The sequence below is a fragment of the Centroberyx affinis genome, unplaced genomic scaffold (genome assembly GCF_046629955.1).
Source record: "Centroberyx affinis isolate AG114_WGS23_722 - 3 ecotype Tasmania unplaced genomic scaffold, CSIRO-AGI_Caff_v1 ptg000835l_1, whole genome shotgun sequence".
NCBI classification, from domain to species: Eukaryota; Metazoa; Chordata; class Actinopteri; order Beryciformes; family Berycidae; genus Centroberyx; species Centroberyx affinis.
In genome coordinates, this window is record NW_027279432.1 from 121974 (window position 1) to 141403 (window position 19430).

Here is a 19430-nt window from a genome sequence, read left to right on the forward strand (position 1 = left end):
ACGATCTGTTGTTGCTTTCAAAATAAAAGCCACATAAATCACTTTTGGAAAATAAATAAGAACGCGTAGATACTGGCGTGTACAAAACGAGTAAACCCGCATCGACGAATCGATTAGAATGCGTAGATCCAATATATATTAAAGATATAGCTGTAAATTGCATGGTATTTCCGTGAGGTTGTCAGTAAGAGTTTTATTTTGAAACACATGACCGGAAGTTAGATGTGGTATTATTTCTGACTTGACGCTGGTCCTTATTTTTCCCCCATATTAAACCTTGGGGGAGGGATCCTTGAGTGCTGTCGCACAACTACAGTAGACTACGAGCTGTACTTTCCGACTTGCACTGTTTGAGTCTGGCAGTAGTGGTCTACACACGAGGATACTCAAAAATAGCGTTCAAAGGCGATTAGGTATGACGGATACCAACGGCGGGATTTCGTGGCACTGTGCGTAAAGATGAGGATTCCTCCAGTGAGTACTGAATTTGTTTTCATGACATTTCACAGGTCTGTTGTTGCACTACTAACGTTACACCGCCATTGCAACGGCAAATATTATCTTACCCACGGGCAGTATGAATTTATTTTGTCATTTGTTTAATGATATAGTTTGTTTAATTGGTGGGGCGTTCCGAGAAGTACAGTATAAATCCTATAGTATATTTAACCTACACCATAGCATCTCTGCTTAACGAGCTCTGGAAACACTGACTAAAAAATTAGCAGGGGGAGGCTAGCTTCAGTGATTATGGGGAATGGATGGAATTACTCTGGGAGGGCAGCTTTCTAAGTATATTATAACCGGTAAAATTGGCTATTAGCCACAAAGCCACCGGGTCCGTGACGATATGACTGTCCGTCAGAGCAGCAAGTCGCTGCCGCTACTCGGCGCACGACCGCCCGCTGAATCGCTGCAGCTAACGGCTACATCGTTTTCCCGGTACAACGTGTTACTATTTAATGCTACTATTGTCCCTCCAAAAAAATGCTACCAGTTTTCACAGCATTGTGCAAGTGACTGGGGGATAACTGTTTTGGAAACTTATTCGTGGCCTTCCCCGGTTTAGTGGACGTTGAATTCAGCTAGCACAATACCAGCTAGTACAACTATCCAAGTTCTGCTACAAACAAACCTTCACTATGGGATTTTTAAGGCTGCTGTGCCATAGCCTACTCTATGTAATAACACAGACCCATTTTTGATTTGTTTACCTAGTCTACTTCTGGATAATACTATCATACTAGGCTACTTTTGGCCTGTACACAGCCACAGCCACAGTGCCACTTATGGTTGCATAATCCAAGCTAATGGTCATCTATCTATTCTTGAGTGCTGGTTTGGTAAGGGCTTCTCTTGCCCTGCCTCATCGTTTGGTCTGCAGGCCTTACTCAAACTCTGAAGATAGATTTATGAAGAAGTGGGCCCATCCCAATGCCACCTGGAATAGTCATCACAAGGGAGAAATTGACTCTGAATTTGCTGCTAAAGGGAAGACCCGGTCAGAAAATCTTTTTAAGTGTCATTTCCCCCCCAAATTAGTGTCACATTAATCTTATTGAAATACATACTATCATAGACATCAAAGGCTGAGGCTGTACCCCCCGTAATTCACTTGTCTGGTCCCGTTTGACATCTCTCCAGCATGGATGGTCTGCTTGCTGAGAGGCAACTTGATATGAAGCTTATTTGATATGTGCAGGTTTCTTACCTATAGCAAGAGAAGACGATATCAAAGTGGATCTTAAAGCAGGATTCAAACCCACGGGGACAGACTGACTAGACTGATCCAACAGACTTCCATGCAAAGAAGAGCTCCGACTGTGTGTGTGTGTGTAGACACTTCTAAGATGTAGGTTACTGTATGCTTTCAGAAAGTATTACACGTCTCTCCCTGATGGCAGCCCGGCAGCGCGTCTTTTGCTGTTTTTTTTTTTTGTCTTGTGGTGTTTAAATGCAGATCAAAACATAGGGGAGAAAGGAGTATCATAATAGCTTTTGACATTTACTGTGAAGCAGGGAGCCTGAGAGCAGCTCTCTGTGACAGGACAGCTACTCTCTTCACCTTCTCCCTGTCTTAAAATCTCAGCGGATTTAGCTTTTTATCCCCTCTTGTCTTGTCAGAGAAGTGATCATTTTTTAAATTGAAGATCCAAGTGTGACCTGTTATTTCTTGAGAGGATACTAACCTGTGGCATGCTACTTTTTCTCTGTCTTCTTTAATCTCAGTTTCTTTAATCTCTAGCCATTCTTGCTGGAAGACAAAAAAAAAAAAAATGTCTCAACTCTCAGTGGAGGAGGGAAGGCAACTCCCAGTCCGCTTCCAGTCTAGGCGTGAAAGATTACATAATGTGTCATTCAGTCATGCGATCAAGTTGTTAGAAAGTGATGTCAGTCCATTCTTAAAGAGGGGAAGTGATCATTTGAGGTTTCCTGTGTCCAGCCCCAGCCCCGCACCGGCATGGCTGCACCCAGCAGACCCTGTCTAGAGGACGGGAGCAACAACAGGAAATGGGGTCTCGTTCTGACAGAGAGGACTTAATGAACTCCGTGTCCTTTTAGCGTTCTGGCATGTCTGAGCTTCTTCGGCGTGTATGCCCCTGTCTTATTTAATTTCACCGCCATGCCAGAATGTCCAGTCAGGCATGGTTTCGTGTTAGCACAATGTTAGACCGTTTCATTAGCATGTCTCGCTCACAGTGAAGGCTGTTGCAGGCTGTAGTGAATGGGGATCACCTGCAGTTCGATTGAGTCAGGAATAGAATTGAGTCCCTGGTCCAGCTCTCATTTTCTGTTGAGTTTTACTGAACATTAAGTTTTATATTTTTTACACCACTTTAACAAAATATCTATTGTTCTCTTTACGTTACGCCCTGTAGTTATACGCTTATGTGGACACAAAACTGTAGAAAATGAGGTAGGAGGACACATTAATATTTAATTCCCTGTGCAATGATGTTGATCTAATCCAATTTCCAGAAGCACTGTTGTTAAACACAGCATGCTTTCGTAGAAAGAGGTGCATCTTGGGTATGCATTAGGTGGGGTGCACGGTCATGCACAGTCTTGATTTTCTTGTTCTATTTCAGGCCACGCTACAAGTAATTGCCTGTTCCTTTTTGATCGTTTTTTTACAGACAGTGAATGTAATGCAGTCTTGCTATTTTATAAGTCATTAATTGAGTTGAGGATCAGGTTGTTGGGAGTAGCATAATTGCACACAAGTTTTTCTAGACCCAGTGGCTTGCACAAACTGTCAAGGCAGAACCCTGCACTTTAATTTCGACACACTCTCCAACACACTCTCACGCACATGTGTCTCCTTTAGAGCTTCATTCCAAGTTTACATGTCTAAAAATACAACTCCTTCACTTACTTTGACTAAAGATGCATTATTCAAGGCCTCTGCAGGGTAATTAAATCTTAATCAGGGACAGGCTCCTGTCCTCATGGAGGCGTGTCTGTGTCTGTGTGTGTTGGTGTTGATGTGTGTTGGTGTGTATGCACTGTCTCATAGTTCACCTTTTCACGCCCGCATGGTGCGAGCGGTTTTAGGGAGTCTTTCATTCACACAGAGTGCGAAGGGAAATCTCTTTGCTGAGGATGGTGGAGGTCAGTAGAGTTAAAAGGCGTACAAGTAGGACAGAATTGCCCGCAAACATACAAACAGGCTGTTTATGAAAAGGTCAAACTTTAGTGCCTGGATGTTGCTCCCGTTCAGCTGTGAGGTCAGATGAGCCTGATTCACTAAATTAGATCATCTTGTGTGCTTTGTTTTCGTTTTTTTGCTTGTTGATTAAAAACGGCTCGGCCATTTTCATGCTTCGTCCCGCTGAGACGTTTTCATTGTTTGTTCCACAGAGACTCAGCCACTTTATTTACTGATAATTTGTCATCACATCAACAACATTAGAGTCTGCCTCATGGAGTGGACTGAAGCGGACAACTCTAGTTCTTTTTGGGCCTAGAATAATTTTTGCATACTAATAATCCCACTAAAAAGCCAGTAATTTTTGATAGTCAAACTGGTATGTAAAGTGTGGTCCTGTGTAGCTCAGTGGGTTGAGCTTGTTGCTAAAAGAGCCAGGGTCAAGAGTTCGATTTTCCACTAGGGCAACCCTTACTTAAATGTATGCACTCATGGTTCTGTAAGGCTTTCACCAAATGACATAAGTAAAATTTTAAAGTGGTAATTTGCAAGATTTTATCTCCATCTTTGGTGCTAAGCGCTCATTGCTGTGGTGTTTCTGCACTGCACTTCCCACAGATCACCTCATCACAGTGTGTGTCCAGTACTGTGACTTTGCCTTTTTCCTTGGATTTCATGTTGATGAAGTTTGAGTTTCTGTAGGTCGCGCTCCCTTTTTATCACTGCTATCACTGCTCATGCTAACTACCTGGTTCCTCGTCTATTTATTCCAAACAAAGTGGAAACGTTAAACGCATCACTTCCTTCCTTTTTCCCAGGAAAGACCTACCAGACAGCGGGTGTTTAGAACAGCAAATGTAAAAACTTTCATGAACTGGGTAGACAGTAGATTGAATCACTGTTGTTATATCACTCTGCAATAGAGAGAAGAAAAAAAGGAGCTTGATTTCTATGAAAATGTCACAGGTAATTACTTTAAAAGAGGATTTATTTTGGCAAGTGAAGCTGGTGCTTGTTTGGGTCGAGAAGTGACGTCACCTGGCATGTGTTGAAGTGTTTGTGGCTCCACCAGAGTGCGTCTCCAAAACCAAGTCATCCTATCCCATCTGGACTGTGCTTGTAATGGTTTGCAATGTGCTCCCATTAAAGCGTTGTTGCTTTGTTTTGCTCACTGCTGGATTATTTATTTTATAGACTGGCTTGACATAGAGATGCTTTTTTGTGGGGCTGTACCACTCTGTTAGTCCTGAGGGTGATTTTTTTTTTGTGGCTCCGATACCAGGGTTTTTATACGAGGTCTCCCTCTGTCAGCCTCGTTCCTGGTGTGGCCGAAGTGGTTTGACCCATCGGTGCGTACTACATGTGTAGCCTCAACCCCTCCTGTCCTGTGCCTTCACTGTTTTGTGCTGACAGTGTGGCCAAGCTTGCATCTTAAACTAAGCGGAAAATGTGTTGACGCCGCTCCTTTCTCCACGGCCTTCACTCTGCAGAATATTTGGTCTCTGGTGTAATCCCTGGTTGCTCTTGTCCTTATGAGAATGACCCTGAAGTTCAGCCTGGCTGTTTGTCACTCACTCGCCCACACATCACACACACACACATACACACACACACACACACTCACACTCCAAGGTCTCTCCATCAGCAAGGACAGGCTGGGCAGGTTTGCTGTGCAGTCATTCAGGCTTCAGTTGTTTTCCATTCATGAAGCTGATTGCCTTGTCTAGCTTGGGTGGATAATAGCTCACTATGTATGATAATGTGTAATTCACTCCACTGAGGACTTGTTAATTTAGATGCTGTATTATGTTATCAAATTGAAGTGGGATGTTGTTTATGAGATTAAGTGTCCCAGGCTCACCAAAAAGTTAATTCTGATTCATTATCAACATGCTGTGTGGAGACGTTGGCGCTGAGTTTTTGGCCATGACGCTTTACTTCTCTACCTTCTCAGTGCTGTGGCACACTTCCATCTGAAAAACAAAACAACCAAATATCAACTGCTTGAAAATATCACACAAAGCTTTATACAATCTTGTGGTGGATAATGAGGTATGATTTTGCGTTTGGTTTTTAAAGTTGCACTAGGTAAGATTTGTATTTAAAATTGAACCTGGCTTATCAGCCTAAATCAAAGTGGGGCTGCAGTAGAGAAGAGTGTCCCATCCCCCCTAATTAAGACCCCGTAGATTTGTCTTATTTGTCCAAATTAAAGTCTGGTGTTGAGTATGAACACTTCCTCACCCACAGGAAGTGACAAGTGAAGTCAGTGAGCGGCGCTCCATCCAGAGAAAGTTGGACTCACTAACGTTAGGTCTTTTGTCTCTCTCACACCTTTGGTATCCTTTGATAGAAAGACACACAGGTGATCACAGACCAGCCAGGTTGGTAACATGAGCATGCTGTGTGCAGTTTACCTGCATCGCATTAAATGATTTCTGGGTTTTGAACTTCACATTTTTCAAACGGTTACCTCTCGCTGCCATTTGGAGCCACCAATGTGCCAAGTTTCCTAGTGCAGCTTTAAAAGCGTCTTTTGGAGTGTCACCGTTCCCACGTTTTTCATGGATTTTTTTAGAAGTCATATTTGTATCTTTCCAGAGGGCCTGAAAGCACATTGAGCTCCTGGACTTCGCCCAGCTTACATTAAATTAACATCCCAAAGCACATCTGACTTGAGTCTGTGGCAGACCAGCTGGTTTTATTTTTCTAAAGCTCACTTACTAAGAACTCCATTCATACATATGAGTGTGTGGGATTTACTGTTTTCTGCTGGAACCAAACACAGCTCAGCACCTCATAGTATAACTAGCACCACACCACACCAGTTGAGAAGCAGTGCTTTACTGAATGGTGTTTCCCCTCCGTGTCTCAGGTGTGGGCGCTGGGCGCTTGCCAGACTGGGTGAAGTGAGACAGAGAGAGAAGCCTGCTGAGATCAACACCGCCGCCTGGGACTGCTGAGGAGGACCTCCGAGCAGGTGAGGACTGACGGGGAGAGGAGTGTTGTTTCAGAGCTAAATGTAATCTGTACAGTACAGGCTTTCTACTCGAGTCAGGAAAGTATGGAAAAGGATTTAGACCATTTCCACCTCCTTGGAAACTATGGAAAAACACAAATCATGACAAAGTTCAGAAAAGTCTGGACATTCACCACTACCACCCATGTCTGGATTACCAACAGGGCATGCAGGTCCTGAAAGGCCCAGGTTTGCACAGAGATAAATATGTAATCTAAAGGATAAATTCATTGATTTTGGACCTAGGATATAATTTGTTTCTTACATACCTGTAGTGCTTGGAGCTGCAGACAATAGTGGCTCCTGAGTCAGCTGCTGGTTGAAATGGTGAGCTCCTGTTGCTAGGCCTCTTGCTGCTAACAAGCAGTTCAAATTGGGTTTGTCAAAATAACTTGTCTTTACTCGCACAGCCTGGAAAGCAGCAGCACCGCACCATTTGCACTCAGTGGATCATCTTCTGCCAAACTCTACCGGGCTCCACGTGCAATTGTTTACAATCTGACCATCCGCAAAACTCTAGATCACGCCACCAGTAACGCACTTTCACCCCACAGCAGTCTGTGCTGCGGCAGAGAAAAGATTTTTTGTGAAAATGTGCGTGATGGCGTAACTGTCATGAAATCAAAGCCAATTTCGATTTATGTACTTTGCAACTTTTCCATTTACTCTCATCTCCCTTGTGGAACCTACAAACAGCTTTTTTGGAGAAACCCCATTTGGACTGCTTGTTAGCAGCAAGAGGCAACGGGAGCTTATCGTTTCAACTGACAGCTATTCTCTGCAGGTCCAAGTACCACAGACAAATTATTTATAGGTTCAAAATTGATGAACGTATCCTTTAAATTGTAAATTAGCCTCCTATTTCAGCTATCTTCAAAAGTTTTGCATTGAGCAATCCTTAGTAACGTTTGTCTAACCTATCTGATAAGGTCGGCTTTGATGAGGCAAATGAACATTGTGCAGGGTCAAGTGTTAACTGCTGGCATGCAGGAGCCGATAGAACATGGAAAAGTAGGCTATGTATTGTTAAAATAGAAAATGTGTATGAAGTATAGCCTCCACAGAAACATTTTAGGTAATTGGCAATTAACTTCTAAAGAGTTTCTAAAAAAGTTTATTTACAATATTCCTGTGACCCAAGAATGATCGTGGAAGAGAGAAGTGCTAGGAAAGGAAATAAGAGAAGTAAAGAGAGAGTAAGAAGGGATATTTTTACTTCAAGATATTACAGTGAGTAGAGGAGGAAGATGGGAAAGAGTGGATATGATTCATTGGGTGAGGGTGACATGAGGCGCTTCTTCAAGAGCCATCTCCGCCTCTGTAATACAGTATGGAAGAGTAAATGGTTTAGGTATTGATGACACGCTCTTCTGCGATGCTGACCACTGTCCTGCCTCCAGGTTCACACGGCCGCCGGCAGGGTGGAGCTTCCTGACCCATGGAGAATTACTTCCAGGCCGAGGCCTTCAACCTGGACAAGGTGCTGGACGAGTTCGAGCAGAACGAAGGTGAGAAGCCGGCTGACGTCAGGAATTGTTTTGTAGGCATGGAGACGAGACGAGACGATGACAGGCAGTGAGTCGGTGTGCTTGTGAAATACAGATGGGGAAAGACATAGCCACGGGATTGAGGTTTGAGCAAAGCTGTGGCTGTGGATGCCGTGATGTAACCCATGAATAAGTGATTGGCAATGAGAACGCAGGTGTCAGACAATCTGCCGCCCATTGAGTTTGAGTAATATTTGCAGGTGGTGAATGAGGGTGGGCAGAGAGGGAATAGGACTAATTGGATTACCCATTTCCCCTGGGCTTGTGTGAGACTGTGTAATTGGTGCAAAGCAGAGTCAAGAGCGTAAAGTATTTTTTTTTCTTCACACTTAATGCTCACAGTAGGGAAAGAAATTGTATTAGGGCTTTTTGAAACAGTGGTTCCACGGGGTTTGTTTATGGTAATTGTAAAGTAAACATTGCATTAGTGCACAGTGCTGACTTCCAGCTCTCCAGTATAAACAGTCTGTTTATTATATGGGGAAAGATCGCTCTTTTCCTGGGCTCTTCATAGGTGACCCCAGAATAAATGCCAGTCCTGCTGATAAACACAAACACACACACACACACACACACACACACACACACACACACACACACACACACACACACACACACACACACACACACACACACACACACACACACACACACACACACACACACAGACAGACAGACAGACAGACAGACAGACAGACAGTATGTGAGCACTACTGTATGTACTTCTGCCATGGCAGTGTGAGCTCAGTGTGTGTTTTGGCTGCGAGTGATTATCTGTGTGTCTTCTGCCAGAGATCCAGCTTGGCAGATTAACTCTGTGTGTGTTTGTGTGCAATATGAGAGTGTGTGTGTGTGTGTGGGGTTGCTTGAACCTGGTACAGCACATACTAAAACAGCCTAGCATGAATTCCAACGAAGGGAGGAGAGCGGTGTAGTTGTAACTCTATGCACTTATTTTGCTTTACTGACACGTCTTTTTGGAGTGTGTGTGTGTGTGTGTGTGTAAATTAGTTTAAAGAATTTCTGCTCACATTCCACAGCATTCATGTGTCAAGTTGACTGATGGCTCCCAGGGGGAACGGAGCAGTTTGGCCCACTTTCTCAGAATTTCCCAGTCCATCCAAACACTAATTTCCCAATCCATGCCAACCTCATTTCTCAATTTATCCCCTGGTTTCTTTCCTCCCATTTTTAGCTCTTTCAATCACCTGGGAGTGTGTATCTTTGTATTAGTTCTCCTTAGGCAGTTCATTTGAGGATTCCTGTCTTGCTATTGTGGTTCATGATCTCTTTGCCGGTAGCCACTTCCTCTTATTTTCTCTTCCATGTCTTGTGAGCGACAGGAAACCTGCAAGCTATCAAAAAAGAAAGGATAAAAGGTTTCTTATGCAAGATATAGATCTGTTTAAGTGGTAGGTGCAGTGCAGCCAACATTTTACTGTACTTGAATCAATTGAGACCTATTTACCAAAAGAAGACTGAGCTTTGACGTCAATTAAGGCACAGTGAATCCCCTGTAATCCCCTATTTCCCTGTCCTCTTCTCTCCCAGATGAGACGGACACTCCCACACTCTCGGATGCCAAGTGGACCCAGATCCTGGCCCCGCCGGCCCACCTGCTGTCGTTGAACCCCGCCCTGGCCCACGCAGACCTCAGCCCCCAGGAGAGTGCGCTGCCCTTCAAGACCCTCCCAGACTCTTCCTCCAGCGGCTCCCCGGGGGCCGACCCTAAACGGCTTCCCGGTCCCGAGCCTCCATCCTGGGGGGAAGAGAGGCCGTCGGACGTCCACAGCCCGCCCCTCCCCCAGCCCAACATCGGCAAACTGGTGGGCACTGACGACCTCTCGCCGCCCCCCGTGTCGGCCTGTAGCGCTGTGGAGAACGGCCGCCCGGCCAGCCCAGAACTCGATGGGCTCAGCAAGGAGAGCAGCTCTCCTCCTGTTCCTCCCCCAGACAACCAGCCTGGTGCCTCAGACCACCGTAACCGTGAGGAGCAGAGAGACGCCTCAATGGGGGGTGGAGGCCCCCACGTCAGTCACACTCACTTCACTTTTGAGGAAGGATTTGAAGGACGGGAAGAGGCTGCAGCTGATGAGAGTCATCCAAGTTTGGAACCAGCATCACCAAGCAGGGAGAGTGCCAAAGAGGAGGCCTTTACAGCTGTTTCACAGGACTCTGGTCAAGAAAGACAAAAGGCAAACCCTGAGGAACACCAGGGGGAAAGTCTCCAGAATGGGGGAGGGGGTGTTCAGGGTGGTTGTGAGGAAGAGGAGAACGGTTTGCCTGCTGATGGGCTCCTAATGGAGGAGAAAGAGAGGAGAGGTGGTCCAGAGGGACGGATAGACCAGCTCTCTGGGATGACAAGCCTCCCTAACGGTCTGGAGCAGGAGGGAGGGAACCATGACAGGCATAAGGAGGTAGAAGAGAAGGAGGAGGAGGAGGGCTTTTCTCCCAGTCCTGTCCCCTCCAAAGAGGACTCTGTAACTGAGGAGAAAGAGATGGAGGAGAGCAAGCAGGAGAATAGCGATGGAGCAGCAGTAGGGTCAGGTACCGTCCAAACAAAACTCAACAACAATCGGCTGCAGCCGGTCAGCGTGCCCTATGGAGGGGCGCGGCCCAAGCAGCCGGTCAGCCTCAAGCTCCAGATCCCACGGCCTCTCTCGGGCCAGGTCCAAAATCAGCTCGGCCCGTCTCCCGTCGGCAAGAACAAGAACCTGGACAGCCAGTGTCGGACAGGCGTACCCTCGGAAACGCCGGTCAGTGGGGCTGAGCAGGGTGCGGTCGGGGTGAACGGAGAGAGTGTCGACTCGCCGTCCCTGATGCCCACAGAGAGTCCAGACAACGACCTCCAGGCAGGCCAGCTGGGGGCGCTGTCCAGGAAACCTGCCAGCTCCCTGGGAGAGGTCGCCCCTGTGTGGGTGCCCGACTCCCAGGCTCCTGTCTGTATGAAGTGTGATGTCAAGTTCACCTTCACCAAGAGGAGGCACCACTGCAGGGCCTGCGGCAAGGTCAGTGGAGCCAAGTGGCCGATTTTAAAGGAAAAATCCACCCTAAAACTCTGTAACACAGTTAAAAAACAGCTATTATGACGATGTACCTTGCATTTCTGGGCCCATTTTGTTGTTTGGTGGTGTATTTTTCTTATTCCCGCAGATAACTAGCATAATTTAGATGACTTGACTTCATGTTGAAATATTTCCAGTGCAGTTACAATAGCAGAAACTTCTTTCTAGACTCACCATTTTGCACCAACGTTCAACAATCATACAGGGAGAAATCCCTCGTAGAAGAGGCAGAGAGACCAATTTCTCCACTGTCGGTAGCCTCAATAGACCAGAATGCAATGGAGCCACAAGACATGTTGTGTTTTGCGTAAGGAGTGCCACTCTCCCTTTTTCTCGCCTGGAAAAACTTGATCTCTTGCTGATACTATGTTGTCGCTGTAATTATCAGCTATTGCTCTCTCCACTCACAAGTACTGAATGCAGCTGAAGTTGTAGTAGACAACAAGGCAGGTTGAGGGAAAGTGGGTACAACAAAGAAGTAAATTGCAAGAGTGGAATTACATTTTAGGGATTTAGCTGATGTCTTTATCCAGAGCGACTTACACTGAGTGAGTCTTTCAGGGTTTTGTTCAGGGACAATTTGACAAGCACACTTGGACAAAACCTGGATAAAACCTGTGATGTTTTGTTTTAGGTCCAGTCGTGCAAGTAATCATTGTCATTGTGAAATGAAGACATTGCTCCTCCAGGACTTGTAAAATGTATTTATAAAACCGGCTTTAACAAAACAGGATTATCATGAAGTGTTTAACAAAAGACAAAATACAAGTGAGCAAGAATAAAAAACGAGAGAAGGAAAGCATTGCAGATTTTAAAATACAGGTCTGTAATATTCCATCAGTGGCTTAAAGAAGCTGTGTTGGACTTAATGGACGAGGGAAATAATTAAATGCAGTAGTTTGATGAATGAGATCCTTTTTAGGCCTTTCTGAGCAGATTAACTCGGTGGCTGTGCAGGTAGCTTTCTAGCCGGCCACACTGCGGAGCCGGGCATCCACATGGTGCTTGATAGCGGAGATGTGGTCGCTGACTCTGCACTGGAAAATGGCCGGACTGCTGCTTAATTTCCCATGGTGGTAAACAAACACACACGCTGCCACTTGAGCAGGGAGGAGCTGGCACTGCAATAATACTGACACCAGCACTGGGCAAACAATAGACACAGTGGGATGCTCAGTACATGACCACCTCTAGGCTGGCAGATCTGCAAACAAGCTGATGATGCTGAGGCACTGAAAGTAAAAGGATTCTCCATCTACTGTCCAATCATTTGCTAAATAGATGTTGGAGGATAATGATGTATAATGAGGTGTTAATCCAATGACAGTAATGTGCCCTGTGCACAGCTGCAGCTCTTTGAGGTGCTGGCAAAACACAGGAAATCAATGTCCATTAAAAACTGTAGGTTTGCCGCACACTTAATCACAGCTTGTTTTCAGTTATTTACCTTTTTAATTGTTTATATTGCAAGTAAAATCATTTGGAGGAAATGACTCATTTTGCATCGCTGCTTTTAACTAGTTTGCTCATCCTTTGTAGGAGTGTGCTATTAATGATCTGTGTGTGTGTGTGTGTTTCAGGTATTCTGCGCGGCATGTTGCAGTCTAAAATGCAGGCTGATGTACATGGACAGGAAGGAGGCCCGCGTCTGCGTCACCTGTCATTCTGCTCTGATGAGTGGTGAGGATCTTTACAAGTAGAAAGTTCAACCCCTGTCTTTATTTGAGTAGAAAAGGAGGTTATTATTAAAGTAAACAATAGATAAAATAACGGTGCGTGGTTGGGTGATTGTATTCATTTGTCCCCTTAGTTAAAAATAATGCAGAGTACCTGCAGCGATTTCTGTATATTTCTATAATGGGTAGTTTCAGCCAAGCAGTCTGATTGGACAAAGATGTTTTGCAACCATTCTAATAATTCCCATAAGGCACAGCTACCCATTCTTCAAAGTGGATTGTTTACATCTCAGTGATTCTAGCTGATGTTCATTTACGCAGTACGCTTCACCAGGGCAAAATGGCTGTTAATTAACACTCGCTGGCTGTTGTTGGGATCGAACCTGTGACCTTCTGGCTATAGGACAGTCTCTCTAATCACTGTCACCCCCGTCTCTGTCAGCTCCATCGTGGGAGAACCAGGCCGCTGGAAGCAACCAGAGTCCGAACCCCAACAACCCGGCGGAGTACTGCTCCACCATCCCCCCGCTGCAGCAGGCCCAGGCCTCTGGGGCGCTCAGCTCCCCCCCGCCCACCGTCATGGTGCCTGTGGGAGTCCTCAAACAGCCCGGCTCCGAGGGTACAACCTTTACCAGAAATAAATCCTCTTACCGCTTTATTTTTCGCCTTTTTACATTTACAGCCACAATCTGTCCCCACCGCATTAAAGTATGAAGCACTGTTTGATTTCGCCTGTTAGTTCCGCCTTTGCTTTCTGTGTTTTTTTTGGGTTTTTTTTTTTGCCACTCCTGATAACAGGGTTTGCTTGCATCCAGTAACCTTGTGTTTCACAGTGTGTGTGTGTGTGTGTGTGTATGTGTTTGTGTGTTCTGTGTGTTCATGAGGATACGAAATAACAAGGAAAAAGAAGGAAAACAAAAATGTCTAATTCTTTGCATGCCTCTCACCTGCAGGGACCCTCACACGGGAGCAGAGGAGGGTGTGGTTCGCTGATGGGATCCTACCCAATGGGGAGACAGCAGAGTCCCCCAAACCTCAAGCCTCCAGCCCCGCCTCCTCCCGGTCGCTGGCGGTCTCCCCGTATTCGAACAAATCCTCCGCTTCTGAATCCTCAGAGGTAGGCTTGGCTCCAAAGGTCACTGAGTCACCTACACAACATTCAGCCACAGCTAATGCTATTAGTTAAGCTTGTTCGGGGCGAATTAGCTTCTGAGTTAGCTGAAGGTTGTCATAAAGGACTCTTTTGTTTGGGAGTCTTGTTGATTTCCTGGCCGGGTCACAAACTGCAGTGAACAGGTAGTAAACAGGCTTCAAAAGAAACATTCCATGTTGGCTTAATCAGAGTTAGTAACGGCACTAGACTGAAATGCTCAAAACTGGGAAGTACAGTACAGGGTTTCTGTAAGCCACTGGCTAACTAGTTTAAGTTTGCCTCGCAACAGATGACAGAACAATAAATTGAATTTGGTTGTTTTCGTGGTCGTGCTGGACACTCACCAACTGTCATGGTGATTCACGGCCTGTTGAACAGAATGATTGTTGCAGCTTTTAAATGGCTTAAATTCAGATGGCATGCTAGGCAGACTGTCTGCAATCCCAAAGTTCAGTATGAAGTCAGGCTTTCCCATGACAGCCACTGTGAAAGTCTGGCATGAACTTGGTAATGCATGATTTGACTTTACTGCCAAAGGTTCTGCTCAGCAGGGAGCTGACTGGTTCACCAGTGACGTGTTCATGAGCTACATGCCAAACGCTAAGTGGTTAAACACAGCTTTTACTTCTTGCTGCTGCGCTTTTTAACTGTTCTCCCCTTTTAGCACTTTGAGATTTACTTCCAATGACAAGTGAATCAAAAATAAAATGTATTTATTTTTATTTAAGTAGGAAAGCTGAGAGTATGGGAAAATTCAATCCCAGGCCAGTAGGGCTTTTAACTGCTACACCACTCTTGGGAACAATGAATTGTATTACTGTTATTTATGCAATGGGTAGTTTCAAACAAGCAATCCGAACCTTGCTGATAATTCCCATAAATCAATGCTATCTGTGCTTTATTGGTTGCTAAGCCAACTCTTGAGCTAGTTGGCTATCTTTCTGATTTTCTCTTGTTTTTTTAATCCTTATATACAGTATGTACACTGTTTTGAAGAAAACTTTTCAGGCAGTGTACATGCGTTGGTACCCATTGCATACAAGCCATGAAAGAAAAAGAACTTCTCACAAGCAACTTTGTTTGTTTCAATTATAAGGTTGTGATTCATTCCAAAAGGCTTAAACGCAGCTAAATAAAAAACATTGGAAGCACACACAAAGGCTTCAAAGTAGATTTTCTCTGTTTACATTTATTTAAAGCCAGCAGGGTGGTGGCAGTTTTTGTGCTGGCTTTAAATGAATGTAAAGAGCCGAGAGTCTACTTTGAAACCTTAGTATGTGCTTCCAATTTTTGATCTAGCTGGTTATAAATTTTTGATTAGGCTAAGCCGTGGCACCCACAAGTCCACTCTCTGTGATTATAGGTGCTGCCGACAGTACTTGGCTGCACCTTGTACTTATTTACATCTCTGTTGTACCCATAATCGCAGGAAAGAACGCCCTCTTGGATGTTGTTGCTGTGGTATTACACCTCACTGTGTGTTATAACCTCCATCTACCTCTTCTCCCCCTCCCCCTGCCTCTCTCCACCTCCAGGCGGCCCTCACCCCTGCCGCCCCGGTGGGCAGCCCCGTGGGCAGCTCCCTCAGCCTGATCCCGGAGGACGGGCTCCCTCCCATCCTCATCTCCACTGGAGTCAAAGGAGGTACGGGAGGCCACATCACAGGTGCTTGCCTTCATCCTCACCATTCTGCTGCCTCCTCATTGCTCTGTCGGATCGTGTGCTTGTATTTGTTGAGTCTGTTTTATGTGCTTTGTATCCCGGCTCATGTCACCACCACTCATTGCCAATGTGGGGAGAGGGGGGAGAGAGGATTTATACATGGGAAGGCTACGTTTTTGGAATAAACGGGGGAAGGAGTGTAGCTGTTTGCTAACTCGGGATCGTTTATTTCCCCCTGCCCTTCCTTCTCTTACCTCATCTGTGACCCTCTTCCCATCTTCACCACATTCCCCTCCCTTGATCCTCACTCTGACATGCCCATCCTTTCCCCATCATCTGTTCTTCCTGATCCTTTATCTAACTTAACCCTGACTCCTCCTCCCTCCATCCTGTTCTTCCTCCTCTCCTTTTTTTTCCACCCCACCCCTCCTCCAGACTACGCGGTGGAGGAGAGGCCGTCGGAGATCGTCCTCATGCAGCAGCTGGAGGAGGGAGGCCCAGACCCGCTGGTCTTCGTGCTCAACGCTAACCTACTGGCCATGGTCAAGCTTGTCAACTGTGAGTTCCCCAGCTAGCTCCTTTCTACCTTTTTTAAAGCAGTGGTTCTCAACCTGGGGGTCACGAGATGATGACACCAAACCAGGTCCACCAGGTGGAGCAGAATTCTGTGTGTGGACCTACTTTAGAATTATTGGTCCCAAGATGATCTAAGGGATAGGAAAAAAACATATTTCTAAAGTACAATTTTACTATGGCTATTTCTGATTTTCAATTTTTTTTTTTGTGGAATACTAACAAATTTTCAGCCTGAAATAGGTTGAACTGTTCACTGTATATGCTATGACAGGGGGGGGGGGGGTCGCAAGTAGGCATGGGTTTTGTTTTAATGAGTCATGAGTCAAAAAGGTTGAGAACCACTGCATTAAAACACCACTGTGTTGTAGTGTGGTGCCTTGTGTTGTCGCTCCACTCGCTGGCTTTCTTTAGGCACGAATTTATTGGGTTGAAGATATTTTTTTCATAGTGAAACTTACTGTCTGACCACTTTGTAGAAGGACTGACAGTATGCGACAACTGAACATGTGCTTTACTTGTATTTTGAAGCTGTGAAATGTGTTTAAATTGCAGTGAAGTACATCCGTGTTTTGACTAATAATGGGTTATTAAGGTCACAAAGAATTCCGATGGTTAAATATCTTGGGTGTATTTTAGACCGTCATGTGAGGTAGATTAGGAGATGATGTGGCTCTGATGTTACTGGGTAACTGCTTCTCTGATATGACAGATTAGTTGTCTGACCTCCTTCCTGATGCTCTCTCAACCCACAGACGTAAACAGGAAATGTTGGTACGTGACGACTAAGGGCATGCACGCCGTCGGCCAGGCGGAGGTGGTCATCCTGCTCCAGTGTCTGCCTGACGAGAAGACCATCCCCAAGGACGTCTTCACCCACTTCGTGCAGCTCTACCAAGAGGCCCTCACCGGTAAGAACGAGACCAGCAGCTCTACCAGGAGCCCCACTAGGAAATTAGACCACCTCCGCCATGGGCCCCTCTTGGGGAAATGGCAGCTCATTAGTAGTTCAGTCTGGAGGTCCACAGGTGAGTCCGTCTGTCTCAGTCAGGTGCTGCCCAGTTAAAAATGAGCTAACCCTAAAGTAGTTTAGTGCAAGGGGAAAATGTTCCAGCTCTACTTTTAGGTCTGGCGGAGACGACAGGTGCACCTTGTCGTCCTCTATTTGGAAACCAGGTTACCGTCCGCCGCTGCTGAACTGTGTCTTGACCTCCTCGGGAAAAAACGGTGCGAACATTAGCGCCCCGCTGTCAGGTCGCTTGCCTCCAGGCTCGTCACCTCGCCACCGCCTGTCCTGCGTTTTGCCGCCGTATGCTGCGGAGCGAAAACCGCTAATATCGGCTGACTTTGACGTCTCACTCTCCTCTGGCGTTTTTCTTTTTTTACATATTCACCGCACACTGTGGCAAATTCACGGCTGTGGAAGGGAGCCATGTTGTCTCTGTCGTTCCCGGTTAGGTCGCTGTCAGTCAGGCCTCGGGAAGAGTGCTGGCTTTAGCATAACTCCCGACCGCTAAGCTTTGCATCGCCATTAGGGTTATTGTGTTATGTGCCATCTAAAGCCAGTGATCTCTCCCAGAGATAATTAGTAACATGAACCCTGTGTGGGTAATATGAGGTTGTAGGCCGAGCGTGCACGGCTGTCAGAGAGGGTTAGTCAGTGAGCGGCTGAGAAGAGACGTTTTTATTCACTCTTGTAGGACTTTATACAGACTAGGCAAGGCTCTTTATCCACACAGAATAATCCAAGGAATATATTGAGAGCATCAGCCTTTTCTATCTCGCCTTCTCCTTTTCAGAGGATGAAAACTCTCCACTTTCTCTCCTATTTCTGCCCTCGCTCCTCACTTTCATGTTCGTTTTCCTTTTCTCATCCTCTCCCCTCTCTTCCGTTCCATCCTCTTCATTCTTATTCTTTTCTCCTTCGCTTCATATCCCTGCCTCTTATTCTCGTATTTCCTCAAAACGTATACACCATTAATAACCCATTGTATCTCTCCTCTTCTCTCCATCTCCTCCCCTTCTTCCCCCTGCTGCACCTCTCAAAACTCTTAATTTACCACCCCCACTTTCTCTTCTCTCTCTCTCTCTCTCTCTCTCTCTCTCTCTCTCTCTCTCTCTCTCTCTCTCTCTCTCTCTCTCTCTCTCTCTCTCTCTCTCTCTCTCTCTCTCTCTCTCTCTCTCTCTCTCTCTCTCTCTCTCTCTCTCTCTCTCTCTCTCTCTCTCTCTCTCTCTCTCTCCTCCCTCCCTCCCCCTGTTCCCTTCTTCCTCCGTCTCCAAAAGGCAACGTGCTGAGCCACCTGAGCCACTCGTTCTTCACGCAGAGCTTCCTGGGCAGCAAGGAGCACGGCGGCTTCCTGTACATCAGCCCGTCCTTCCAGTCGCTGCAGGACCTGCTGCTGCCCAACCCGCCCTACCTCTTCGGCATCCTGATCCAGAAGTGGGAGACGCCCTGGGCCAAGGTCTTCCCCATCCGACTCATGCTGCGGCTGGGGGCGGAGTACCGATGTGAGTTGAGAGGGTTACTGGGCTTGGTACTATGTGAATCAATAAATTCATTAATAAAAACAGGATTTACTGAGGGTTTTGCGGAGCACAAAAGGACAATAATGCACATAGAAACAAGAGATTACATAGTAGTAAATAGTCAGTAAATACTAAGAAATGTTATTTATATAGCATCTTTTCAAAAACAGTTTCCAAAGCACTTTACAAGGCATAAAAGCACAATATATAGAAACAAGAGATACTACTACTTTATACATATATACAATACATACATGTATGTATATAGACATGTAAGTATTGTATGTATGTACGTATGTATGTAGTTATGTTTTATGGACGGGCAACTGCAATTGTGCAAGATGATGGGTATTTATGTGTATTTTATGTGTATTTTATACAGCAGGCACTGTGTCCAAGACAAATTTCCTTCAGGACAATAAAGTCTATCTAATTTAATCTAATTAATATTATACTTTTATTACCATTTTAAACAAAGACATGATTGTACCTTGAAAAGGGCTTACTTGCAGTTGAGTTGAAAAGGTCAAATTGTGCCAAATCCTGCTCTTACTTAGCAC

At 45.6% G+C, this 19430-nt stretch overlaps 1 protein-coding gene across 1 annotated transcript; it reads left to right on the forward strand.

The window, feature by feature from the left end:
- Positions 1–348: 348 nt before the first annotated feature.
- On the forward strand, positions 349–18852 carry LOC139645248 (zinc finger FYVE domain-containing protein 9-like; the record flags this gene model as incomplete). Its single annotated transcript, XM_071520918.1, has 11 exons — positions 349–474; positions 6525–6629; positions 8069–8176; positions 9767–11223; positions 12861–12960; positions 13399–13575; positions 13910–14073; positions 15645–15774; positions 16207–16329; positions 17100–17255; positions 18628–18852. Coding segments are annotated over exons 3-11 (2602 nt in total), but the record flags the coding sequence as incomplete, so codon positions are not given.
- Between the last annotated feature and the right edge of the window lie 578 nt (positions 18853–19430).